We start from the raw sequence: 27,471 nt of genomic DNA on the forward strand, positions 1-27,471 counted from the left end.
CTGGGCCCTCAGAAACATTCCTGACAGACAGCAAGATCAGAAATCTTTCCAACGGTGGGCTCATCCAGACACTAAAGTTGGAGCAAATATACACTGGGTCAGAAGCAACCACCAATATGGTTGCAGTAATAGTGTGGAGTTACAGCATAGCTCAGAGGTCTACAGGTCTTTAAACTCTAGCACAATCACTGATTTATGTTTTTCACTGAACACTAGGCAAGTGATTAATCAGTACAGACAGGCAACGTGGAAAAGAGAGGAAGAGTGGGAAAACTGAATATGCTCTTGAACATCTAATGAAATACTGCCATTGGCACAAATCAGCAAGTTCTCCTATAGGAAGAGAAAACCTAGGGAAGTGAAAACCTGGGAGAGAAAATATCACGGCTTAAAAAAAAATAAATATATATATAAAAAAGGGCATATTGCAAAGCATATTGTCTCTCCTGCCCTTTCAAACATACCTCTACTACCTAGGCTGGGCACACTATTCTCTGATCAACTCTGATGGCCTTCTCTCAGCAACAGCTAATACTCTTGAGTTAAGGCAATATATAAAATACAGGCACACAGTCAGCATTCAGTGCACACTGATGATTCACCTTTGGTTGTGACAGTTGCACAATACAACTTTTGATCTTACCACAACAATATTAAAACCAAAGAAGCCACAAGGGCAGTAGCTGAAAATCACATATACAAAGTGAATTTTAAAATCATTTTGTTTGCAGAATCAAACTACTTAAAATGGTATGAGCAGTTGCAAGACTGCCTGCTAATTTTCCCCCATTTACAGAAGAATTGTGATCCAGACCTTACTTTCCTTTCCTTTTTTTTTTTTTTTTTTTAAACTGTGTTGTTTGGTTTTGTTTTGTGTTTTTTTTTTCATTGAAGTCTTGCCCCAGTAGCAGTTCCCTATAGGGAGGGGGCAGGGAATGAAAAACAAAGATAAAAGAATGAAGACTATATAAATAATAAACTATCTGGCAGTTTCTAATTTCCATGTACTTGTGTCTTCCTGGTTCATGACTTTAAATGTTTTTTGTGCAACAAACTCTTTAATAAACCATATAACGAGTCTTCGTATGGAATAAATATGACTAAAGATTAGTCGTTAAATAAGTTTTGCTAACATAGTTCTTTTCACAATTACTGCTAAACCACAGTATTAATGATTTTGAAGCAAATCAGCAAATACAAAATACACAATTATCATAGCATCTGCGTGCCAGAGAACTTGCTTTCACCAAAAGTGGTTTAAATAAATAATTATAACATTGGTGAGTATTTCTAGTATAATAGTATAGTTCTTCATTTAAAGGGAGACTAGTTTAAAAACTCCCATAAATGCTGAAATATTCTTTGCCATGATAAATTAGCTTTGATACAAAACTAACTCCAGATGGCACTGTTGTCTTGTATGAAAAAGTGATACTTAAAATGGTGAAATGTGTTGCAGGAATTTTCCACCTAGCTTACTGCAGTTTTCTTAAAAATCACATGGTGAGAGCATGCCTTTTTGGTTACACAGCAACACTGCTATTATATGAATTGTGTGTTTGACAACTGCTGGTGGCAGTTTTAGATGGTAAAGAATAGCTTTTGATGGTAAAGCGCAGCTTTCAAACTGCCTTAAAGGTAGTTTACAATCAGAGACAGATTTAAAGATTAAATATTTGGTTGTTTTTTTTTTCCCCAAAATAGTTACCTGTTACAAGCACTCCAGATAAATATTGTGCCTAACAGAGGTACATGAAATAAATGCTAACCAGTAAATGCAGTAAGTGTTGGTGTTTAAACTTTATGATACACTGTTTTAAACTCTGTTGTTGGCCTAGGCAATCTGTTGGTATCTTTAAACAGAAACATCCAGTTAATATGAATTGTGAAATGGATTTGGGTTACTTTGAAAGGTAGCCATTGTGAGTGGACATAGATCACAACATCTAAAAAGAATTCTAAAAAGAAAGTGCTTGTGTCTGGTTAACTGCTAATGAACCAAGGCATTGGTTAGCACAGGGAAGTGAGGCTGTGATCCAGAGTACTGCTGCCTTGAACTAAACATGAGAATACTCATGACAGTAATAACAGCTGAGAACTAGCAAAGAAATTTAGAGATTAATTGACCTTCTTTGACATCGTGATGGCTGTATGAAAGGATACATACTAGTAGCATGACTGGCATGTTTAGCCGACCCACAAGGATGAGACAATGTAATAGGATATCTACTGTAAGAAGCAATCACTAAAGGAAAAACAAGGACAACAAATGGAGTTATCTAGCAAGAAAAGATGATTTTGCCAAGAATATAACAAATTAAAAGCAGGTGAAATCACCACTAAAAAAAGCTGTATACAGGCCCATAAGGCTATGTGACAGCTCCTCAAGTATTACTGAAACTGACTAGGGACTATAGCAAATCAACAGGATAGATCTTCATAAAGTTTTGTAACGCTAGCTGAAAAAAAGACTGCAAAAACCTCAAATCTTACACTCATCTTGAAAAGAAGAGAAGAAATAGTGTATGTCAGAAATTACTGCTGATGAATCTAACTCCTGTTCAAGGTAACAGGAATTTAAAGAAAAATGTGACTGGGCATTTAAAAAGAAATATGCAGCCAGAGTAAGAAGTGACAAATACCACATAAATAAAGATCAAATCTTCCTAGGAAAATTTAAGGATATGAGCAGGTTTATACATATAAGGAAGGAACTTTAATGTTAATGATACAAGAAATTTACTGAATGGAGGAAAGTAGTATTTTAGGTTTTCCATGAATCTAGGGGTGACAGCACAGAGGAGTCAGCTCTGTGTGTGTGTGATAGCCTGCACCAACAGTTCACCACAGACCTCATGATTAGGAAGGTCAGTTTAGGAAGGACATCGAGACACTTGAACGTGTCCAGAGAAGGGCAACAAGGCTGGTGAGAGGCCTTGAGCACAAGCCCTATGAAGAGAGGCTGAGGGAGCTGGGATTGTTTAGCCTGGAGAAGAGAAGGATCAGAGGTGACCTCATTGCCCTCTACAACTACCTGAAAGGTGGTTGTAGACAGGAGGGGGTTGGTCTCTTCTCCCAGGCAACCAGCACCAGAACAAGGGGACATAGTCTCAAGCTGTGCCAGGGGAGGTTTAGACTCGAGGTGAGGAAAAAGTTCTTCACTGAGCGAGTCATTCGTCATTGGAATGGGCTGCCCAGGGAGGTGGTGGAGTCGCCGTCCCTGGAGGTGTTCAAGGGGAGACTGGACGTGGCACTTGGTGCCATGGTGTAGTTGTGAGGTGTGTTGGAACAGGTTGGACTTGATGATCCTTGGGGTCTCTTCCAACCTTAGTTACTGTGATACTGTGATACTATGTGATGACTAGACCATGGCACCAAGTGCCATGTCCAATCCCCTCTTGAACACCTCCAGGGACAGTGACTCCATCACCTCCCTGGGCAGCCCATTCCAATGGTGAACGACTTTCAGTGAAGAACTTTGTCCTCACCTCGAGCTTAAACCTCCCCTGGTGCAGCTTAAGACTGTGTCCTCTCATTCTGGTGCTGGTTACCTGAGAAAAGAGACCAACTCCCTCCTGGCTACAGTCCCCCTTCAGGTAGTTGTAGACAGCAATGAGGTCTCTCGTGAGCTTCCTCTTCTCCAGGCTAAACAATCCCAGCTCCCTCAGCCTCTCCTCGTAGGGCTTGTACTTTTCTGTGGCACTGTGTATTTATTTGACACTTTGTTGTCTTTCTAAATGTAGAATCTGTCGTGCAATCAAACTCCATTTCTATGAACCACAGAACAAAGAGCTTTGTTGCTTAATTATTTCAATCAAGCAACTAAGAGGAAAAAATGTCATATGGTCTTGGCTTGTAGCAACATAAATGTGTAATATGATGCATTTAATTTAATACAGACTTACATCAACCTACCTTTGATTTCATTTTTCTCCATTTCTTTCAGTTCTTGAACAAACAGAGACTCACTCTCAGTAAGTGGCCAACTATTATACAACACCAATGCTTGTATGATATACTTGTGAGACTGTGAAAGAAAATTCAGTAAGTGAATATGCTGAAAACATAACAATTACAGTAAGCATTCAAAAGTCCTGTAGGTTAGTAAATTGCCAGCTATTGAACTCAGTAAATAAAACACAGAATTAATTTACAAGCTTGCACATTACAGCATTCACAGTAAGCTTAAAAAGTTAGTGTTAAGTCCACTGATTTTATTTTAATTCCTGTGAATTCTTTTTTTTTTTGTTGCAATTGAACTCAGTTATCAGGAAAAGTCACAGTAAAGAAACACTTGGAGACAGAAAGCAAAAAGCTATTTTAGAAAACAAATGCTATTTTTGTAAGATAGACAAAAAATGTTAGGTGAAGTCAAGACAAATTTATGGTTTTGCAATCCCTCTCTAAAAGCCTTGCCTCACATAGCAGTTGTGTGTGCTACTGAAGGCTTTCAGCTGTCTGGCAATAGACATTTCTTTATTGAAACTATTAAATATGAGCTTCTCTTACATTGCATTTCAAAGAAAATGGTGAAGCATCAGAAGTTTAATTTCATTACTGGTAGTTTTTGGCCCTTAGCTGAAAGATATGCTATACTTGGATTAGTAAATGAAGGATGTTTAAAGATTGAATTTATCACTTTGACTTGGAAACAAAAAATGACCCACTGTTATTTGGCTGTTTGTGTATGTACATTGTCTTTCCTTCACAGCCTCATTCAGAAGCTACGAACAATCTTAACTTTGGATTCTTTGTTCTTTCCTCAGGATTTCAGATCTGTGCATGTACCAAAAGAATTATCAGGGTTGTTTTTTGGGTTTTTTTGAGGGGTGGGGGTGGTATTTTTGTTTTGGTTTGTTGTTGCTTTTTATATTCCTAAGTCCCATTGATTTGGAATCTCTTACTTGCTGTGGACTTCCTTCAGTATCTCGACAGTTTTCCAAGAAGAAAGAATCATCTTCCAGTAAAGATGAACCTTCTTGTACCAGCCCTGTCTTCAAAGAGGTTTTGCTGTCCTTAGAAGATGAAATATGACCTTTCTTTTTTGATCCTCCAGTTCCTGATTCCTTCTTCATATTATTTTGAATAATCTGGGGCTTGCTTGCTGCAAGATGATAGAAAATGTCAGTGTCCATTTCCAGAAATTCAATGAATTACTTGTACGAGATAAACATGCCTCAAGGAATCATAAGAAAGAATCACCAGTGTGAATTTTCTCATGCTGCATTATGGTCATAAGGTTCCAATTAAAATTATGCTTATTCAAAATACTAACCTGATCTAGTTCTGCATTCAAATCACAAATCTCTTCAAAGTAATTAATGAAAATTTTGAAATACAATATATATTTGTTGGTACTGTTTATGAAGCAAGTAAATTTTTTTTCCCCCTCCAAACCCACACTTCTCTGTACTCCCCACCACAGCACTGTGCTGTATGTTGCACAATACCTTGCACTCTGTATGATGGGGTCTCTCTGTTACTAACCTCATTGAATAAATTCTGTACACTTGTGGAAGGAGGGTAGCGGTGTATTGGCCACCATTCTGGCAACTCCTACCCTTATAGAAGTATTCTATTCCAACATGACAAAAAGGTCATAGCTGACTGAAGTTTAGAAAAAGCCAATCTTGAAAGGAGCTGTAGACCAATAGTTAGTAGCCTGTCAATTTCCAAGTTAAACTATTGTCTTCTAAGGAAAGTATTACTGTGGAAAAACTGTGCAACCAGGCTCTTAAGGGCTGCAACAGAACTATTAATCCAGAAATACAAACTTGTGTTCACTTCTAAATCTGTGTAATATCTTGCCTGAATGCCCATGGAGAAAGGAAACAATTCTGAAAAGGAACATTTCATACCAAATTGAGTAAAGGCAAAAATAGCAATTCTGGGGAAACAACTTCACCTGTGTTACATTAACAAATGTCCAGACCATCAGCTGGGAAAGAGGTAGCTTTTTGACACTACTGAAGACTTTAGTCTTCCCACAGTTTACTGTAGAAGCAAAGAATTGTACTGTATCACTGCAACCCTTTGCAAGAAATACGTAGAGTTTCACATGTGTTGGCAAAACATCCTGAGAAGTTCCACCTGGAACGGTTCAATCCTCTGTAAGACACATTCTGCTTTCCTTGTTGGAGAGGTACCTCGGAACAGTTCCCAAAGAGGCATACACATCCAAAACAATAGTTCTAGCAATTGTCACCAGGTGGTGCTGTGACACTAAATTTTCTTACTACATACATAAATACTCAGCCTTGGTTATTCCAAGCAAAGTTCTGACCAGGTGGAACTCCTTACTAATCCTTACTACAAATATCTGAAAGAGATTTTGGTACTTTGAGTCCAGACTGAATCAGTATTCAGTATCAGAGTTTCTACAGCAGTTTCTGCTGTAGAAAATAAAAGGATTTTGAGAATTCGCTTGCCCATCTGTACTTGTAAGACTGCTGTGCTTGTATCAACAAAAGGACTTGCCTTTGCAATGTGTCCATATGTAACTTATTTATTGGTAAGCAAACATTTAAAGTCCAAGTCTTTTCAAGTATTTTGATGCTGATCCTAATCTGAGCTATTTTATAGTTTTCCTGTTTCTATTTCCACCAGCTTGCTATAAAGTTTATTAAATCTATTTCCATATCTCAAAAACAGTAACCAAAAAAAAGATAGTGATTATCATGGGAGCTCAGACAGAATCATCACAGCTCCTCCATGACCTCTTCAAAATCACAACATTGTTATTTCATGAATTACATTTTAAGAGCATGAACTCCTCAATAGGTCCTTTTACATTTCTGCTAACATAAAGGTGCTGTTGAGACAGAAATTAAGATATTTCCTAAACACAATTAAATTAGTTATTTTCCCCACAGAGCACTGGAAATATAAATAAAACATTTTTATAAAGAATCATGTTAGAAAACTCCATTGTTCAAAAGAGTGGAGGTGAGCACAGGAAATAGAATAGAATAGAATAGAATAGAATAGAATAGAATAGAATAGAATAGAATAGAATAGACCAGGTTGGAAGAGACCTCCAAGATCATTGCCTCCAACCCATCATCCAACACCCCCTAATCAACTAAACCATGCAACCAAGCCTCCCCGGGCAGCCCATTCCAATGGGCAATCACTCCTTCTGTGTAGAACTTCTTCCTAACATCCAGTCTGAACCTCCCCTGGTGCAGCTTGAGACTGTGTCCTCTTGTTTTGGTGCTGGTTGCTAATTTGGACTCTAGTGAGTGATAACACAGTATTTGAAGAATCTGTCTGCCTCACATTCTGAATATGCACCAACAGGCAGAAACTGATTTATAGATGATTTATTCTTTAAAAGTCTTTATAAAAGGATTAAAGACTTTAATATCTTACAACACTGATGCACAGTGGTGTCCACGGAGAGTACAGCCTGCTGTGAACAACTGCTTTATATAAGCAAATGTAATGTTTATGAAGAATGTATTTTTTAAAATGAACCCACAGATATAATAAAAAAATCAAAATAGTGTACAATCACACAAATAAAATGGAAATAGATCAATAAAGAAAGCAGGGAAATGAAGATTATGAAAGAATTTACGATAACACAGCAGTAGCATCTAAAATTATTATATGTAAGGAATGCAGGAGAAACAGATAGGTGGTACTTCATTGTTGTTAAATATCATCTGAGCACTACAGATAAACTGTTGAAAATATGTACCTCATTCAGCTATATTTATTGTTTCTGAACAGTAACATTAACAGCATTTTGAGATCCAATATCAATCAACTGAAAAGAGCACTTTCAGGTGGCAAAATTTTCATTCCAAATTTGTTCTCATTTCTTAAGTACCCAGTCCCAATTTTATCAAGCTAAAAAATTAGCAGTATCAAATGGCTAATATTTTCTGATGGTAACTCTTGTGTACTGAATTTGGCAGAACTCTGACTTCTGAAAACCTGGAGGTGAAGCATGAAAGGGGATGCCAAGGTAACCTAACCCTGCCCTGTGTGCAGTGTGCAGGGGCATGATAGCAGGGCATTGCTACAACCTCAAGCTAAAGGCTCTCTGTTAAATCTAGTTGTACATGAATACCTCCTTAGCTGGACAGCACATCCAAGGAAACTGGATTATTTGTGTGTCATTAAGAAAAAAAAAAACACAACAAAACAAAAGAAAGAAACCCCCACAAACAAAACTAAAAAACAAACCCATAAGCCTTGCCTACTAACTGTTATCACTGGGACATGGGAGGCTGAGTGCTTCTGGCAGAGGCTGGAAGAAACTTCTGGCATTCATTTAGTTCAATCTCATTACTAAAAGCAGGGTCAGCTAAGGCAGGTTGCTCACAGCTGTGTCTGTCTGGGTTTTGATAATCTCCAGGGATGAAGACTCCAAAAACCTCTCTGAGAAACCTGCTCCAGTTTTTGACACCCTGAAAGTAAAAATGAACCAAGGACAAAAATCCCAAACCAAAAAACCCACCCCACCAAATCACCTTTTCTAATGCTTAAATTGTATTTTCTAAACTTCAGTTTGTGTCCATCACCTCATATTTGGTCACTGAAGCATTTCCCTTCATTTTCTTTACCTCCTTGTCTCTTGTCAGAGTATTTGTGTGCTGCCAGGTTTGGCATACAGTAGATTCAGAATGATAGCTTGCTGGACTAGAGGGTCAGTTTTAACTGATGCCAGCTGGATTTTTGTTAGGTACAATCAATACTTTCAAAGTACTTTGAGAAGACACATGAATTTTAATGCTGCTGAAAAGTGACTTGTGAATTTTATATTTAATATTCTGGCAGTGATACCTTCAGACACCACTGTGACTTATTTACAGGTTCTGTTATTCGGTTGGGAATGACACGTTCCACATACAAGGAATATGAGGGCAATTAAACGATTTAAGCAAAAATAATGAATTTCCAATACAGTGACTCAAGCTGGAAATCGAGGTGCTGCAATCTGCGGTTTCCCACAAGGGGGATCAATAGCAAGTTAGCCGGGTACTCAGGACTTGCTCCTCTGTCCGGTATCTTTCCAGATGCTGTAACTACACTTCAAGCAGCTCTCGGCTCAGAGAGGGATAAGGGGGCCTCTCTCTCATGCACTCCAGCGCAGGACTCTCAGAGTGTTGTTTACGTCAGGCTGTAGCTGTGCAGCTCTTATGGCATTTGGTTCTCATGAGGCTTTTCCCCATTCTGCCTCTGATGCAGGGCTCTCGAAACGTTGGTTCCTTTTGCCCAGGTACAAAGCCCAGGTGTAGTTTGCCTGCTAGGTCAAGCTCTTCCGCTGCAACTGTCAGCATTTGGCTCTTGTCACTGTCTTGATAAGAACAAGACAAATTGCCCACCTTCTTGGCTGGTCTAAATACTGTCCGACGACAATTAATGTCCACTAGTAATGGAGAAATCTGACAGCTTAACCTGAGTAGTAGAGGCAGAGCCAAAAATGGAGAGTATTGTTGCATGGTAAATATTATATCATCTATTCAAGATTCTTTTGCCTTATACTGTGGAGCTCATATGATGGATGAGAAGCCACTAAAACACATGTTTCTGCTGAAAGGAGTGATGCCTAGGCTGATACATTTAAATCAAAGTTCAGTGTAATCTACCAGTCTCTAACAATCAAAAATTCATGAACTTTGAGATCAAACAGATAAAGACAACATCTTGAAAATGAAACGTAGTTCCATTCTCAAGGACAAGGCAAACACATGCATAAACATTTTCAGAACTGAGAAGCTATTTCAATTACCCACAAAACTCTTAGTTATAAAGCATGACCAAAGTGCAGAGGAAGAAAATAGTGTTGGACACCTTGTTTCAGTCAATCCATTTGGTACTTTTCCTTGTTGCTGAGGACAAAGGAGTTCTGTTCATCACTCAAAAATGCAGCTGATTTCACTCACTCCTGAAGCAATTGTGAATCCACAGAAACAGTCAGAAAAATTATTTTCTGTGATTACATAAAAGTTACTGAAAGAATGTATATACCTCAGTTAACAAAATTATGAAATACAGAACACAGTACTTACTGTGGGAACTCAGAAGCATTTCATTACTCAGGAAATTAAAAGCAGGGATGACTGCATGGCCTTTTCCAATGACATTCACCATTTCTTCCTCATTATCTAGGACTTGTAGTTTAATGAACACATCTGATTTAGAGGTTTGTACCTGCACTGTAGCAATATGTGATGCTGTGACTTTTACTGAATACCTAAAGAGGAAGGGGGGAAAAAAGGCAATATAACCTACTATAGGAGATCATTTTTTTTTTAGGAAAATACCTAAATGTTGTTCTGATTGGGAAGCAAACACTTAAAATGGAGTTTGAACCTACTGTTTTCCTGCAGTCTAAGGAAGCTTCCTGTAGTGAAGTTTAGTACAGTGAATTCATGATCAAAGTGTGTGCTGCTGCTGCTGCAAAAACAGGGTGTTCTTGCCATTTCTTTTTTTCCACTGCTTTATCAAATGTCCTTATACACATTTTCTCTCCTGCTCTACTAGTACTTGTTGAAAAGCATGTTTAGCCAGATTAGGGAACTATCTCAATTAAAAAGTAATGAGGAAAAAGGAAAAAACATAAAATATTTGCTTTCAAAGGGGCAGAGCTATGTCACTTGATAGCAGCTGCTATTCTTATCAGCTTGAAAGATGGTGGAATTAAAAGACTGTAGAATTAGTCTCAGGAGAAAATTTAAATGACACTTTCTTTGCAACTCAAAATTTAGATATTACTTGATTTTTCTCCATAAATTCATATTGTTAGACTAATATCACCAGGTAAGCAAGCAAACAAGTAATAACAACACACAAAAAAACTCCATCACCTTGACTCCAGCAGATTTGAAGCCCAAAATATATAAATATTTTTAAACCAATTTCTTTTAGAATTGTCAACATGAGAGATGAGAAAAAGAGAAAAACTCAAGGATGAGAGAGTTTACAGAATGTGAGTTTATAGTTCCATTACATGCTTTCTTAACTTCTACTGAAGCTGATTCTGTCTGTTGAAGAGACCTCTATCTCAAGAATAATCCATTGATTTGAAATAAAAATTTGAATTGTCAGCCATGAAGGGAAAATTTTCCAAAACTAACCTTCAAAACATATTCATGTAATCAGCTTTAAGCACAGGGCCTCTTTCAGTGCAGTGTGTAGTCTTTTGGGTAAAAGCTTAACTACAGCGATTTAGTCAGGGTCAGTTCTGAACTAAAAGTCAGAATAAACTGATTTTAATAAATTAATAAACTCAATTAAAAAGGATTAATAAAAATAAATCACTACACTTTTATTAAATATTCTCCTAAAAGAATCAGTAGGCTAAATAAAATATGTACCATTTTTTCTGCCAATGCTGCAAGCTGGAAACTGGTTCGGAACATCCAAAAACACAGGGGTTTACCTATGTATTTTTAGAGCTTTATGTGAATGGCTTGCAAATTGCTGATTTAAATACAAATTTAATCCCCAGAAGTAACATGGAATTTCAGTATGTAACATATGAATAATATTTCAAGACTGAGTTCTAATAAATGCAAAGTGCTGTTATGGTCTGTGCACATCACACCTGTTCTTCGTTAAGCAGTGGCAGTACTTCAGAAATAACGTTTTCGCAAATGAAACACTGAATTTATTATTGCCCTTTGAGGTCCCATAAAGTGCAGAGAGCTGCCTTAATACTGTCCCCTTCTAAGAAAGAGGAAAGAATGGTCCATACAAAATGCAGAATTTAGTCATTCTTCTCCCAATATTTACCTGAACATTACATGCTTGTCATTAGGTATATAATACTCTTTAATTTCTTTAGTAGAATAGACATTATTTACAGCCTCACGAGAGAGAAATGGGAGTGGACTATGAGAACCAATGAGCCGGAGCCTCCATCTTCCAGCTGCCAGAGATAGGTCACCAGTATGTGCTTCAGCCATAAATGTGTATCCTTTCTGAAAGGAGAAAAAGTAACTTTTACTAAGAAATAACATTACTTGAAATGCACTCTATGACTACATGCAACACAATTTTTGTCCATATTGCACTTGCTAACGCAATAAGATGTCCTTCATAAGCAAGAATTGTAAAGTTCTATTAGAGCATAACTTTGGAAGCAGGAATAGATAATAGAGTTTGCAAAAAGTTACACAACAAATCAAATCTAGTCTCATCTAACTTCAAAGCTGGCACATGATTTTAAGGGCAGGTATAATCAAACTCCTCACATCACTTTCCAACCAGATTATTTGATGATTCTAAATTGATACACAGCGCAATGCCCAGTTGCAATGTAGCAGAGGAACTCAGGACTAAGTCCTTCATGTTCTCTAAGTCAGTCTTACCAACTTGCTAATTTGAACATTACAATTTTATGTTCCACCCAAGAAATACTCCAGATGAAAATTCTTTGAATTTTTTTCCTCTTAGCAGTCTTTTGCTAAATTTCAGTTAAAATAAATCCATATTTACCAGTGAAAAATTCATACAAACAAGGTTGTGATTTCCAAACTATCCAATAATGCAGGGTTGTGATTTCAGGACTACTGCATACTTGAAACGGAAATAAAAGAAATGATTCATGATTTGAATTTGTGCAATTGTAACTGTAAGGCATTTTATACCCATTCATCTCTACGAGGTAATAGAAACCATTCAGACCTGTGGTTCAGGAGAACTCAAATGTTTAAATACCTGGTTAAGCATATAGTTAAAGTCTTTTCTGTTCTTAACAAGTGCCCTTGGAAACTGAGAGGGATTTAGCCAAATATTCAAGCGCTTTCTGACAGCATGGTGCATATCAAAAAACCACTTTGTGTTGTATACCTAGTTATTAATCTTAATGTTCGCTACAAATATGCAGAAGCTGAATACTATATAGATGTAGAAAGCACAATAGCTGAACACTGAGTAATCACCAGCCACTACACAGAAATTGGGAAATAGATCTAGGCAACTTCATTAGATTTATGCCTTCCTCAAAAACTCTTGAGAGATCTCATTACCTACTTAGAGTGTTACAATTCACTCTATCTAGAATCAGAAAGGGTTGTTTTCTCTCAAAGATCATCAAGTCAAACCTGTCACCCAAGACCTCATGCCTACTAGACCATGGCACCAAGTGCCACATCCAATCCCCTCTTGAACACCTCCAGGGATGGCGACCCCACCAACTCCCTGGGCAGCCCATTCCAATGGCTAACAACTCTCTCAGTGAAGAACTTTCTCCTCCCCTCAAGCCTAAACTTCCCCTGGTGCAGCTTGAGACTGTGTCCTCTTATTCTGGTGCTGGTTGTCTGGGAGAAGAGACCAACCCCCTCCTGGCTACAACCCCCCTTCAGGTAGTTGTAGAGAGCAATAAGGTCTCCCCTGAGCCCCCTCTTCTCCAGGCTAAACAATCCCAGCTCCCTCAGCCTCTCCTTGTAGGGCTTGTGCTCGAGGTCTCTCGCCAGTCTCATTGCCCTTCTCTGGACACATTCAAGAGTCTCAATGTCCTTCTTAAATTGAGGGGCCCAGAACTGGACACAGTACTCAAGGTGTGGCCTAACCAGTGCTGAGTACAGGGGCACAAATTGTATCACCTAAAGTAATGTTTTGGTAAAGTAAGATGATTTCCTCATGCCCTTCCATAACTAGGTAGGTTGAGAGAGGGCTTAGCTCTCCCTCCTCCACAGAGTAAGAAACCACAGCTAACTCAGTCGAAGAGCAAAAGCTATATATTTACAAGCATATATGGAAAGCAGGTTATATATGACACAATATATACAGGTATTTACAATATATACACAGAAATACACAGCAAAGACAAATAACACAACAAAAATCCCTCCCTCAGGGAGGGATCCCCTCTTTGGAACCCCCTCTCTCCCCCCCTTACCTCCCTTTTTCCCCAATAAGGGGTTAGAGAGAGAGAAAGGGCAAGTTACTAAGGAAAAGAGTTGTTAGCAAGCTTCAAAAGCCCATGCAGGATTAGTGTTTGCTTATCTGAAGGCCAAGTCCAGCAGTTCGCAGAAGAAGCAGGCAGGGAGAACAGGCTGAAACACCCAACTCCCCCAACTCCCAAACCGAACAGAACTGAGGAAAAAATTTTCCAACCGCTTCACAATCTAAAGCTGAATTTTTGTTTATCAACCAATGAAATTCGTTTAGAATATCAGAATGTTTTGGTTCTAGTACCAAAAACATTAGCCAGTGTGTTCCAGCAGTGTTTGTTCTTAAAGGCACAGCCTCAAACAACCACAGTCCACCCCTTTCTAAACAATTTCATTGGCTGTTCGTACTGTCCATCCAATCCAGAACAATATTTACAGTTCGTAAGTTAAGTTCATCGTCCATTCCGGCTATACTCAGATGTAGATGATTCAGAAGTCCAAGAAAATCCAAAATCAAGAAAATGGAAAACAGTTTGTCTCTCCGCAGACGAAGCGAAGAAAAAGGGAAACAGGGACTCAGGGACTCTCAGTTGACTCAGGGCTCTCAGGGTTCTCAGGGTTCGTGCACCGTAGATTCCTCAGGGACTCTTTCCTTTGGACGCGCTGTAGCTGTACAACATTCTGAAATTAAACTCTCTCAGCTAAAGTTAAATCTCTTTGTGGAATACACTGAATTTCACCATTCTCCTGCATTACCCAATAAGTGTGACCCGGACCTTCTGCTGAAACCACCCCTCGGACAGGTTTAGCCTCTCCTGAGGGCGAAAATACCCAAACAGTTTTACCTAACAGATTCTTTTCCCTAACAACAGGAACTCTATCACCTTCTACTTTCTGTAGCAGATCAGAATGTGCAGGTCCAGCTCGGTTCACTGAACCTCTACTGTTCACCAGCCAGGTTGCTTGTGCTAAATGTTTCTCCCAGTTTTTCAAAGATCCACCTCCCATGGCTTTGAGAGTGGTCTTCAACAAACCGTTGTAGCGTTCAATCTTCCCTGCAGCTGGTGCATAGTAAGGAATATGGAAAATCCACTCAATACCGTGCTCTTTTGCCCAGCTCTTTACAAGGTTGTTCTTGAAGTGAGTTCCGTTGTCTGACTCAATCCTCTCTGGAGTTCCGTGTCTCCACAGGATCTGTCTCTCCAGACCGAGAATGGTGTTGCGTGCAGTTGCATGTGGGACTGCGTAAGTTTCCAGCCATCCAGTGTTTGCCTCTACCATAGTAAGCACGTACTGCTTACCAGAACGAGAACGTGGTAGAGTGATGTAGTCAATCTGCCAAGCTTCACCATACCTGTATTTGGACCATCTGTCACCATACCACAAGGGCTTAATTCTCTTTGCCTGCTTAATAGCAGCACAAATGTCACAGTCATGGATGACTTGTGTGATGGCATCCATGGAAATGTCTATGGATCTGTCACGAGCCCATTGGTATGTTGCCTCTCTGCCTTGATGTCCTGACGAATCGTGAGCCCACCGAGCTAAGAATATCTCACCTCGGTGTTTCCAGTCGAGATCAAGTTCAGAGTCCTTGTCTACTTGAGAAACTCTTGCAGCTAGATCTGCCTGATGGTTGTGCTGCTGTTCCTCAGTAGCTTTGCTCTTGGGAATGTGAGCATCAATGTGTCTCACTTTCACTGGAATTCTCTCGATTCGATCAGCAATGTCTTGCCACAGTTCAGCTGCCCAGATGGGTTTTCCTTTCCTCTGCCAGCCATTCTTTTTCCAGTTCTTTAGCCAACCCCATAGAGCATTGGCTACCATCCATGAGTCGGTGTAGAGATAAAGCTTTGGCCATCTCTCACGTTCAGCCACGTCGAGAGCTAGCTGGACAGCTTTTACCTCTGCAAACTGACTGGATTCTCCTTCTCCATCCTTCGCCTCTGCAACTCGGCGTGTTGGACTCCACACGGCAGACTTCCACCTTCGCTTGTTCCCGACGAGACGACAGGAACCGTCTGTGAACAAAGCATATTTCTTTTCATCATCAGAAAGGTCATTGTAAGGAGGAGCTTCCTCAGCACGAGTTACTCTCTCCTCTGGAGGTTTAGCACAGTTGGTATCTTCAGGCCAACTTGAGATCACCTCCACCAGACCAGGTCTTTCAAGATTTCCCATTCGAGCTCTCTGTGTTATCAGGGCCATCCACTTAGACCAGGTGGAATCTGTGGCATGATGTGGTGTGGAACCTTTGCCTTTGAACATCCAATTCAAAACTGGCAATCTGGGAGCTAAGAGAAGTTGTGACTCAGTTCCAATTACTTCAGAAGCTGCTTTCACTCCTTCATAGGCAGCTAGAATCTCTTTCTCTGTTGGAGTGTAATTAGCCTCTGAACCTCTGTAACCTCGACTCCAGAAACCAAGAGGTCGTCCACGTGTCTCACCTGGAGCTTTTTGCCACAAGCACCAGGTTGGACCATTGTCACCTGCAGCCGTGTACAAAATGTTCTTAATGTCTGGACCATCTCGCACAGGTCCCAGACCCACTGCTTGGACTACTTCTTGCTTTATCTGGTCAAAGGCTGCTTGTTGTTCAGGTCCCCAGTGGAAACTGTTCCTCTTTCGAGTCACATCATACAGAGGTTTCACAATCTGACTGTATCCAGGAATGTGTAGTCTCCAAAATCCCACTATCCCCAAGAAACGTAGAGTTTCTTGCTTGTTCGTGGGATTTGCCATGGTAGAGACTCTATTTACCACATCCACTGGAATGTGTCGGCGTCCATCCTGCCACTGCACTCCCAGAAACTGGATCTCTGTGGTAGGACCTTTCACTTTGTCTCTCTTGATGGCAAAACCTGCATTCAGGAGAATGTCCATGATTTTGTTACCTTTCTCGAAGACTTCCTCAGCAGTTTTACCCCAGACGATGATATCATCGATGAACTGGATGTGTTCTGGAGCACCACCTTCCTCCAGAGCATCATGGATTACTGCATGACAGATGCTGGAGCTGTGGATCCAGCCCATTGGCAGTCTGTTGAAAGTGTACTGGATTCCTCTCCAGGTGAAAGCAAACTGAGGCCTGCATTCCTCTGCTATGGGAATAGAGAAGAAGGCATTAGCAATGTCTATGGTAGCATACCATTTGGCCTCTTTGGATTCCAGCTCATACTGGAGTTCCATCATGTCTGGTACTGCTGCACTCATAGGCGGAGTTACTTCATTCAGGGCTCGGTAGTCCACTGTCAGACGCCAGTCTCCATTCGGCTTTCGCACAGGCCACACTGGACTGTTGAAAGGTGAATGAGTTTTGCTGATGACTTTCTGACTCTCCAACTGACGAATCAGATGCTGAATGGGCAACAAAGAGTCACGGTTGGTTCTGTATTGTCTGTGATGCACAGTCCGAGAAGCAACCGGCAACTTAATGTCCTGAATCTTGTGTTGTCCCACAACTGCAGATTCATCAGAAAGCTCAGGTCTAGCAGACAGCTTCAGTTTTTGTCCATCAATTTCTACAGAAGCTACTCCAAAAGCCCATTTGTAACCTTTAGGGTCTTTGAAACGCCCTTCTCTCAGAAAATCAATTCCCAAAATACAAGGTGCATCAGGTCCGGTCACAACTGTATGCTTTTTCCATTGTTTACCAGTTAAGCTTATATTAACCTCCACTTTACTTAACTCTTGAGATCCACCAGTGACTCCCAGAATAGTTATGGACTCTGATCCCTGATAATTTGATGGCAATATGGTGCACTGAGCTCCTGTGTCAACCAAGGCCCTGTACTTCTGAAAGTGTGAAGTGCCAGGCCACTGGATGTACACATCCCAATAGATTCTGTTATCTGTATTACCCCTCTCCTCCCCCTGGCGGGAGGCAGGGCACCCCTAGTTATGGGGAACATGTCCACAGGTGCAACGAGCACACTGTGCAGTGTTAGAACTGGAGCCACTGTTGGAGCTACTAGAGTTGTCCTGGGGAACTGTAGAAGTAACAGCTACCCTTCTGGTATTGCTACCTCAGGTTCTGCCACTTTGCAGTTCTCTCAGTCTCCTGAAAAGATTAGAAGTTGGTTGACCATCCCACCTGTTCATGTTCTCACCAAACTGATCACGCAGGGTAATCCAAATAGTCCTACGTGACTGCCTTGGTGGTCTGTTTTGGTTTGATCTGTTTTGGAATGACCTCCTTGGAGGATGTCTGTTCCTCACAGATGAAACCTGTACCCACCTGGAGGAAGAATTGGAATCATCTCTTTGTGCCAATTGGGAGATGGTGTTTTTAAATTCATCCTTCAGCTCTTTCATGCAATTCTCCAGTTTTCCAGACAGAGTTTCAATGGCTGAAACCAAAGAAACACGTGTCATGCTATCATCCAATTGTCTCAATTGATCAGTGAATTGGCCAACCGTAAGAGGAGCTCCACCATAATTTCTTGCTACAATTCTGCTTGCCAGAATGTTTGCATAATTAGAAGGAGCAAGCTTGATGAGCTTTTTAGTAAGACCATTTCCTACAGGAACATCATCAGGATTCAGAGATTCATGTTCACCATAGAGTACCTCTCTAACAGCAAATTCTCTCAGACGCTTAATTCCCTCATCTATGGTAGTCCAGGGCTTAGGATTCCATGGAAGATCATCTCGGGAAGGGTATCTCATGAGAACCGCCATTAGAAGGCGTATCCACAGATTAACCTTACCGAGAGCCTTGCCTAGATGTCTATCTATTCCATTATCCTTTGAGAGAGTTCCTAGCTGGGCTGCTGACTTGTCTCCAACCATTAGAGCTGGAGCACCTGTATCATAGCATCTACCAAGCCAAGCGAGAACTGGCTCCTTATCTGCTCTGAGATAGTCTTTTCTCACATTTCTAAGCTCCTCACGTGGTGAAGAGCAGTCGGTTATGTCATCTTGTTCTTGCTCCTCTGCCTCCTGTTCCTCAACTTGTGGTCCCAACAACCTTTCTGTCACTCTCTCAAGGATCCCTTTAAGCTGAGAGGCACCACCACTAGCTGCTGTCCTACCAAGAGATGCATCTCGATCCTCTGATGATCTCAATAACTCAGCTATATTTTTAAGACAGATTTTCTCTTCCTCCCCAGCAGAAGAACCTTGCTGTGCATCCCCGTCAGCTCCTGAATCAGCTTTAGTCTTACCCTTCCTTGTTGTTAAAACTGCTACTTGCTTTACTGGAGCTGTGTTTGGGTTTCCAGCTGCCTTATTATCAGAAGCTGATAAGCTTTGAGACAGATTAGTTGCTTTGGAGGACGCTTCCGCTCCTGCCATGGAAGAAGGAGGAAATGACTTTGCCTCGTTAATGGTGGCTGCTGGGGACACGGGAGCCGCCATGTTTGGGGCAACTGTAGCCCCTGGCTGCTTGCCAGAATCATCACCATTGCTATTCAGAGCTGCCTTGCCGATTGACTTTTTAGCTTTATCTTTAACTGACACAGATTCTCCATTATCATCCTCACTGGATGTTCCTGAAACAGAGCTAGGGTGGCGTTTTCGTCTCTTAACCCTCCGTTTTATAACAAAACATGCCTTGGACACTTTTTTCTCCCGGTACAGTGCTACCAACAAATACACATTAATTATCATCATCAGCAGGACTACACACATCAAGAAAATCAGCTTTGGATCCCAGCCATCACTTAAAATTACCCTTTCACCGAGCGGAATCTTAAACTCTTTTATCTCAATAGGGAGTGTGCTAGATGTAACATTCCTGCACTTTTTAACATAAAAGAATTCCAGGTACTGATCATACAGAAGCCGAATCTTGTACTTAAACCACAAATATAATTTTTGCATTATATATTTACCTATCTTATCGATAATCATACCCAGGCAATACTTGTAGATCAATACACCAAAGACCGAGAAGAACAGACGCTCAAAAAGCCAAAACACCTTCATGTTTGCTCGTTCGACTTAAGCAAGCAATAAATCAAACTAATTTGTCAGCAAGCCCCGAGTTGGGCAGCCAATAAATGTGGTAGGTTGAGAGAGGGCTTAGCTCTCCCTCCTCCACAGAGTAAGAAACCACAGCTAACTCAGTCGAAGAGCAAAAGCTATATATTTACAAGCATATATGGAAAGCAGGTTATATATAACACAATATATACAGGTATTTACAATATATACACAGAAATACACAGCAAAGACAAATAACACAACAAAAATCCCTCCCTCAGGGAGGGATCCCCTCTTTGGAACCCCCTCTCTCCCCCCCTTACCCCCCTTTTTCCCCAAAAAGGGGTTAGAGAGAGAGAAAGGCAAGTTACTAAGGAAAAGAGTTGTTAGCAAGCTTCAAAAGCCCATGCAGGATTAGTGTTTGCTTATCTGAAGGCCAAGTCCAGCAGTTCGCAGAAGAAGCAGGCAGGGAGAACAGGCTGAAACACCAAACTCCCCCAACTCCCAAACCGAACAGAACTGAGGAAAAAATTTTCCAACCGCTTCACAATCTAAAGCTGAATTTTTGTTTATCAACCAATGAAATTCGTTTAGAATATCAGAATGTTTTGGTTCTAGTACCAAAAACATTAGCCAGTGTGTTCCAGCAGTGTTTGTTCTTAAAGGCACAGCCTCAAACAACCACAAGACAAATAACTAATCAGCACCCTTGCTCAAATAGGCTTCTATTTTCTAGACTGAATATGCTTTTAGTGATGATTTCTGAAAATCTTATATTTGTTGGTATGCTGAAGCTTGACGAATGCTTATCTCTAACACTTTCTAGAATTTGTTCAATATACTTGTGAATAATAAAAGAGAGTTGAATAAAAAAAGTCAAAACCAATAACCCCCAACAAAACAGACCTGCATCTAGCAGTCTAAAAAAAAAAAAATGGAAGAAGAATATGTAATATGAAAATAAGTCCCAATAATGCAAAACAAGTAACTAGTTTCTATCTAGATTGTAGTGCTTGTAGAAAGAAGATAGACATTATTGCTAGTGTGCAGATTTTATCCTTATTGTCAATCATTCTGAAATAAACTTTCATGCGTTACAGGAGTGTCTCTGCAGCAGAATAACAGTATCTGTTGACAGGATTTCTTTTTTAGCTCTGTTGTCAACTGCCAATTCACAGTTTTGAAGCAGAACAACTAACTGGTAGGTTTCTTTAAAGAAAAAAAGGACCTTTTCTGTAAAAATATTGCCATTTAAGAATTCAGGCATACTGCATGATTTCTTGCTTGATTTATTATATCACTGACTATTTTTTACAAAATACTGTTGAATAGAAAGGTGACAGATTCATATAGCACCACTGTGTTCTGTGTTTCATAATAATTGTGTAATGTCTTGTCAAAATGTCAACAGAGCTTTCAGTAGCTTTTGCAGGGCCACTGAAACATTCACAAATCATTTTTAGTTGAAGAACTAAAAGTAAGGAAACTCAACTATAGAGTATAAGAAAGTCAGTAGTACTGATTAAGAAATATAACTAGAAAAATACAGCAAAACTGCTTTAATACTGGTTTAATATTCTTAAACCAAAATCACTCTTCACTGATATTAACAGTGTTTAATGTTATAAAAATATAAGTCATAAGTTTAGAGAATAATAACAAAAACATCTGTTTTAAGTGGGGGACTTCTCCAATAAGGAATAACAGGGACAAAATAAAAATGGCCACTTTCACTAGCTGATCACTGAATCACAAAAAAAAGCAGATATTGGCTGAAAGAGTTGGGGTTGTTCAGCCTAGGGAAGAGAAGACTCCAGAGAGACCTTGTAGCAGCCTTCCAGTATTTGAAGGGGGTCTACAGCTGGAGGGAGAGATTTTACAAAGGCATGTAGTGAAAGGACAAGAAGCAGGCCAGAACAAGAAAAGAAGTACAAAATGCTTATGTAGAGAAATTAAGGGTTTGGCTTAGCGAGGTCTACTTACCTTCTGAACTTTCTGAAAGATAATTAAATTACAGATTAAAACAATCAAAAGCTTTTAAAATTATGTCTGATAGTTGAAGGAGGATATAAGGTACTGGAAGACTACAAAACTGCAATGTTGTATGTTGTTTTTTGATGGACAAAGGTGTCTAGAAAATGATCTTTCAGCATAACTCCAATGGCTAAAACCATCATAAAATAACTAGTAAAATTAATTCTTTACAGTCCTCTCATAGCAAAAAAATCTGCAAAAAACCAAGTCCTGTCAAACCAAACAATCAAGCTTCCTTCTATAGAAAAACACACTGTGGGAAAGATCATTCTTCTGAGTCTAAAATGCTTTCATAACTAAGAAAATAGGGGGACTTTTGACCAACCACATCCAGAAAACATGCATTCATGGCTCCTTTTGGAAGGGCCAGATGCTATCATGATTCCATTAAATATTTTTATTAGTACTGTGGATGGGGGAATAGGGAACATATATGTTTCATTAGCTGATACCACAAACTAAGAAAGGATTGCATCTTTAAAGGAATACAAGATAAGAATACAAGAGTATTTCAGGGGAAATACATTAGGGAAATGGCCTGGGGAAAAAAAGCATTTAAATGTAGTGCATTTCACTACTCATTTTGTCAAGAAGAATAAACTACAGGATTCAATTCTTCAGGAATGCACGTGGATTACAGAAGTACAATGGTGTTGCAAAATAGCGAAAGCATCACACTTGGATATGTAAGCAGAAGTAAAGCCCCCGGACATGTAAACTAATGATTCCTCACTCATGGTGGCCACAAATTAATTCTGACTGCAAAGCTTACTGTGCTTAGTGTTGCACATAATAAGCAAGAAACTAAACAGCAGCAATTTGAAAGAGTGCAGAGGACAGAGTAATCAAGAGTGTAGAACATGTAACTTGGAAGGAAAGACTGAGCAAACTTTGTTAATCTGCAGGGAAAAAGGCAGGAGGTGGTTATTTTTTAGAAGTTTATACTAATGCTTCTGAGGTGACATACAGGCATTAAGGACCAAATCTAGAACTGTATTTGGCATCAATGCTGAAATTACCATTAGCAACTGAAGATGCACATTAATGTAATTGTTGTAAGTACTACTGAGTAGTGCAGCACATGGAAGCCAGATTGTATTCCTCCATTTAGTGATAGTTAAAAATACCAAAGAAAATTAAGACTATTCTTTCATTCTTCCACTGAAAAAGGTTTAGCACAGAAGCAGATCAGAGACAGTGTCAGTTGAAGCCTGATAATAAATAAGGGTGCATGTCTAAGTAGAACATTATGACATGGCTACAAATGTCTGTAGAATTTGGGCAATTGTTGCCACATTAAAAATTATGCTTCCCACGATGACTCTTTGCATTTACCTTATTTTTGGTATAAACCTGAGGTGTCACTTTGAAAAACACATGTGGCATTTCTTCCAGTGTGTCATTATTGATGACATGAAGTCTACAGGAAGGGATAGCACTATACATCTTTGGCACTATAAGCATGTCTTCTGGAACAAAAAATATTTCCCTATAAATAAATAAATAAATACAATTTAACATTTTATTACAATTATGTTCACAATATTCTTTGTGCTACAAGAAGCATTCCTTAGAATTTAAGTAAAACAGACTTTGCAAAATTACATTTTTAAAGCAGGTTACTAAAACCCCAGAGTTTGTCAACAGTACTTCCCTGCAAGAGTTACATAGGGGAGTAAGAAACTCACCTAAATACCACAAACCACACATTTGGTGCCTGATCAGCATACATTACGTCATAGTCAGAAAAAGAGAGCTTACACCACTCATCTTCATAACAAGGAAAATTTTCAATTGACTTACAGTTTGTCTTAAACATGTCTCTGGAAAGAAGGAAACAAGAAAAACATTTAATCAGGCAGGCACATACATCTTGACTCTAGCTGTAGTCATGAAGAGCACTGCTTCATGCATGAATGTAAAACAATGACAGCAAATGTGTTACTAATGTTTCTCTAGTAGCTGTTCCCTCTCAAAAAATGTTGAGTTAATGGCTCAGAATGCCAACACTTACATACAAATTTATCTGCCAGTCTGTCCATGAGTTACTACCTCTAATAAGCCCAAAACATCAGGGCTTCTACAAAAACTTTACTTTTTTTTTTTTTTTTTTAATTAATAAGTATCAGCATAGCTTCCATTTCTTTATATTAAGCTGTCATCTTAAAGCTGTGGCATCCTTAGGAGGTGAAAAGAAAAAGCCTTTATTTCTTTTTAAAATGGTTTTGATCAAGAAAGGAATAAAACCAAAACCAAACCAATTTAAAATGCGATGAAGGACATTGCTTTCACACAGGAGGGAACCTAAGACTGTTACGTTCAGAAGTTATCTGTAAGGCAAGTAAGCTCACAGGAAGTTCTGTGAAATTAGAGCTAACCTACTGGCACCTAACTGACATAATGAATTTTTATTCATCATATGCAGTATTAATGTTTCTCTGGACAAAGCAATGGGAAGACCGGCATACAAAACTCAGTTATGTGACCAGGTTGTCAGGTAAAGGGAGAAGAAAAGTAAACTGTCTCACTCTATCTTTTGGCTCCTTACAGTGATTTATCTGGACATTATGAGTTCAAATATGCTTACATAGATGTGAAGGAAAGAATATCCTTCTCCCTTCAACTCCCTTTGTCTTGCATTATTCTTTAACTACCTGCTTTCTGCAGTAAGCAATACATATATGTATATTGCTATCTTTTATTTGCTCTAATTCAAAGTTTTGTTTATATGCTCTACATTAAGGAGATAGTCTAAAGAAACCTTACAACACAGATTTTCAGTGATAGCTTAGTTCTTTTCTGTGTCAAATATGAGCATGGTCAAGCAGTTCAACCACAAATTTTTATCCACAACATTTGGACAATCCTACTTTGAGGTTCCTTTATTCCTGTATAGTAATCAGAACTAGAGAAACTCTTTACATTCATGTTTTTAGCAGTGATAATAGCTGACCTTGACATTCATTTAAGTGACTGGATGCAAACCTTGCCAGAAGTGATTTAATAAAACAGGTTGAAATCTTAGTCCAAGAAGCTTTGCAGAAGCTCCGTTCACAAGTGATAAATAACGCACACAAAAGCTGGAAAACCTCAAATCCGTAATTCATTGAAAATTACAGTATTTACAAACATAGATAAGCTTACATGGGATGTATAAAGAGAAATAGGTGGCAACTGTTGCACAAACTGTGACGTTTTAGGGCATTTTAAACTGGTGTTTGTGTTGCAAAATGGCACTGCTTCCAGCATGCCTGGGGTTAGAGAATGGGAAGGCTTTTACCCTAATACTGAACTTCAAAAACTCCTGCATGCTACTTTATTTCCCAAGGTGGTAGCTTGTTACATTAAAATCAAGTCTGTTCAGCTGTTAAATATGCTGCAAATCTAAAACTGAGGTCTAGTATTTGGAACAAGGATGCAGCTGCAAAGATCTGATCCCATGAACATACAAGGGTTTTACAGGATTAAAAATGCTAAAATGTGAAATAAAATTATACCCCATATGAGTGTCCCTGAAATTGCTGGTTATCAGGAGTAAGGATTTATATTCACAGTCAATAATTACTGTTGGTTCTTACTCCTCACTGCTAACAAAACTTACTTAATGCTAAATCAGCAGTATGAACACTTGCAGAAGGATTTTTGAAGGTCTTTATGGATATATCTGATCCCCACAGAGTGTCATGCTTGTAAATGAATGGACACTGTTGAAATTACAGTAGCTGTCTTTGCAAAAGCTGTAATTAAATAACAGGGAGAGCATCCATCTAGAAATACATCTACTTTCCCTCAAGCAAGTGCTACAAACAAATCCTCTGAAGATATAAGCTGTGGTACGATTAAATAGTATAGCTATTTCCTTTCTAATGTCAACCAGGATTCTTTAACAGCAACCAGTTGCTTCTTTAAAGCAACTGGTTAGCTGTTTAACCAAGGAATTGGTATCAGATTTCTACTTATGAAATAGCCTACCAGGTATTAAAAAAAATTAAATAGAGGAGAAGTGTGATATTCTAGCTCAAGTCTGGGAAAAACCTGCAACAAACATGCCTAAAAAATAGATTTGCTATTAGTTTACTCATGTAGGGTACACAGAATAAAGCATGGCATATATCCACTAATCTCATGCCTTCTTATAGAGACTTGTAATTATAAACCTAGTAATGATCTGAGCATATTTATTTTGTGAGCCAGCAATTTATGGTAGTGCCTGCAAACAAATAGTTTATTACATGATTACCTTAGTAGCATTACAGCATACTGTTCAAAATTTAACTCAATCACAGTCCACAATTTTTGCAATGTTTCTTTGACATTAGCATTTTCTTTAGTACCTGGAAATAACAAAGTAAGTTAGAAAATGTAGCATCTAACTTTTCTATTGTTCTAAATGCACACCTGCCAAACACTTGTAAAATCTGGGACTCACACAAGTAAATTGTCTTATGAACCACTAGTTTTTATTTGGAATTTTACAGAAGTCTCAACTGAGCTGAAAACTAATTTCTCCTTTGACAGAAGAATTCCCTTCATCATCACCTCTGTACTTTTAAGCACTCCTACAACTCCAAAAATGATGTGATCAATATTTTCTCTGATTTACAGGATTTTTTCACTGTTACACACTAACGTGATGTGATCTTTGTCCTCAGAAAACATGCTGCAGCAGCTTTTATTTGCAGAAGTAGGCATGTGCCTAGGCTATCTGGTGTCTGAAAAGAAAAGAACAGCTGCAGTAGCTAACTCACCTCATCTATGTTTGACACCTCTCAGATTACACGATGTGTTGTCATCTCATGGTGCCTACTTCTATCCACCAAAGACAGATGAAAAATACGCAACTAGATTGGATCTGTTTGTCTGTTGTCTAAGTTTCAAGACTAATGTTAGGTTAAATCATTCTTATTGCTTAAGCACTTAGTGACAGAATTGGAGGTGCAAAACTTAAAAAAAAAAAAAAAAAGAAAAAAAAAAGAGGGGAGTAATAACTCTGCTGTAATGACAAGTAAGAGAGAAAAAAATATAGATAAAGGGGAGAAAGGAGGAGAACACTATTATGACTGAACACATCTCCCACCAGTAAAGCAGTGCAAAAGATAATATATTGGAGTTAAGGTAACAGGGTATTGATAAATCAGAAGATTACATTATAGACAATAGAAGAAAAGAGTTGGGATGCCAAAATAACACTCAAATAACAAAAAACTAAAATTCAAAAGAACAGTTTCTGGGCTTTGGCATTTTAACACTAGTGAAAGTTTACAGAAATTCCTAATTTACATCACACATCCTACAGGAAAATAGAAGGGCACTAGACTGCTTAGAGGAAATCAAGTACCACAGCAAGACTACAGATGACAGTATGAGAGGCAACATCAGTTACTGATCAGGAGATGAAGGTACATAAAACAGATTGAAGAGATCATCTGGTGCCAATAAATATACGGGCAAAGGAATCCCAGCAGTCATGGAAGGAAGGAGCTTCTAGCTGAAAGGGGTTGAGTTAATAAAGAGAGCTAAATCTACATTAACATAAATTCTGGTTTAATATTTACAGAAATCTAGAAGGGGTTGTCTTTCCTCTACTTTCAAGTACCAAATATGCTAATCAAGTGGTTAGGTTGATGTGACCGTTTGAGGCTGTGCCTTTAAGAAAGGT

The 27,471-nt window shown here is 39.0% G+C and overlaps 1 protein-coding gene across 1 annotated transcript in view; it reads right to left on the bottom strand.

Annotated features, from left to right (window-relative positions):
- ADGB (androglobin) overlaps positions 1-27,471 on the bottom strand; it is a 107,345-nt gene that overhangs the window by 12,613 nt on the left and 67,261 nt on the right. Inside the window, exons 25-31 of the mRNA XM_054162507.1 lie at positions 26,053-26,146; positions 23,501-23,635; positions 23,148-23,301; positions 11,749-11,936; positions 10,023-10,207; positions 4,905-5,104; positions 3,916-4,027 (exon numbers count right to left, since the gene is read on the bottom strand). Of these exons, the coding sequence (XP_054018482.1) occupies positions 3,916-4,027; positions 4,905-5,104; positions 10,023-10,207; positions 11,749-11,936; positions 23,148-23,301; positions 23,501-23,635; positions 26,053-26,146 (1,068 nt within the window). The remainder of the gene's footprint in view (positions 1-3,915; positions 4,028-4,904; positions 5,105-10,022; positions 10,208-11,748; positions 11,937-23,147; positions 23,302-23,500; positions 23,636-26,052; positions 26,147-27,471) is intronic.

Source organism: Dryobates pubescens, chromosome 6 (assembly GCF_014839835.1).
Source record: "Dryobates pubescens isolate bDryPub1 chromosome 6, bDryPub1.pri, whole genome shotgun sequence".
Lineage (NCBI taxonomy): Eukaryota > Metazoa > Chordata > Aves > Piciformes > Picidae > Dryobates > Dryobates pubescens.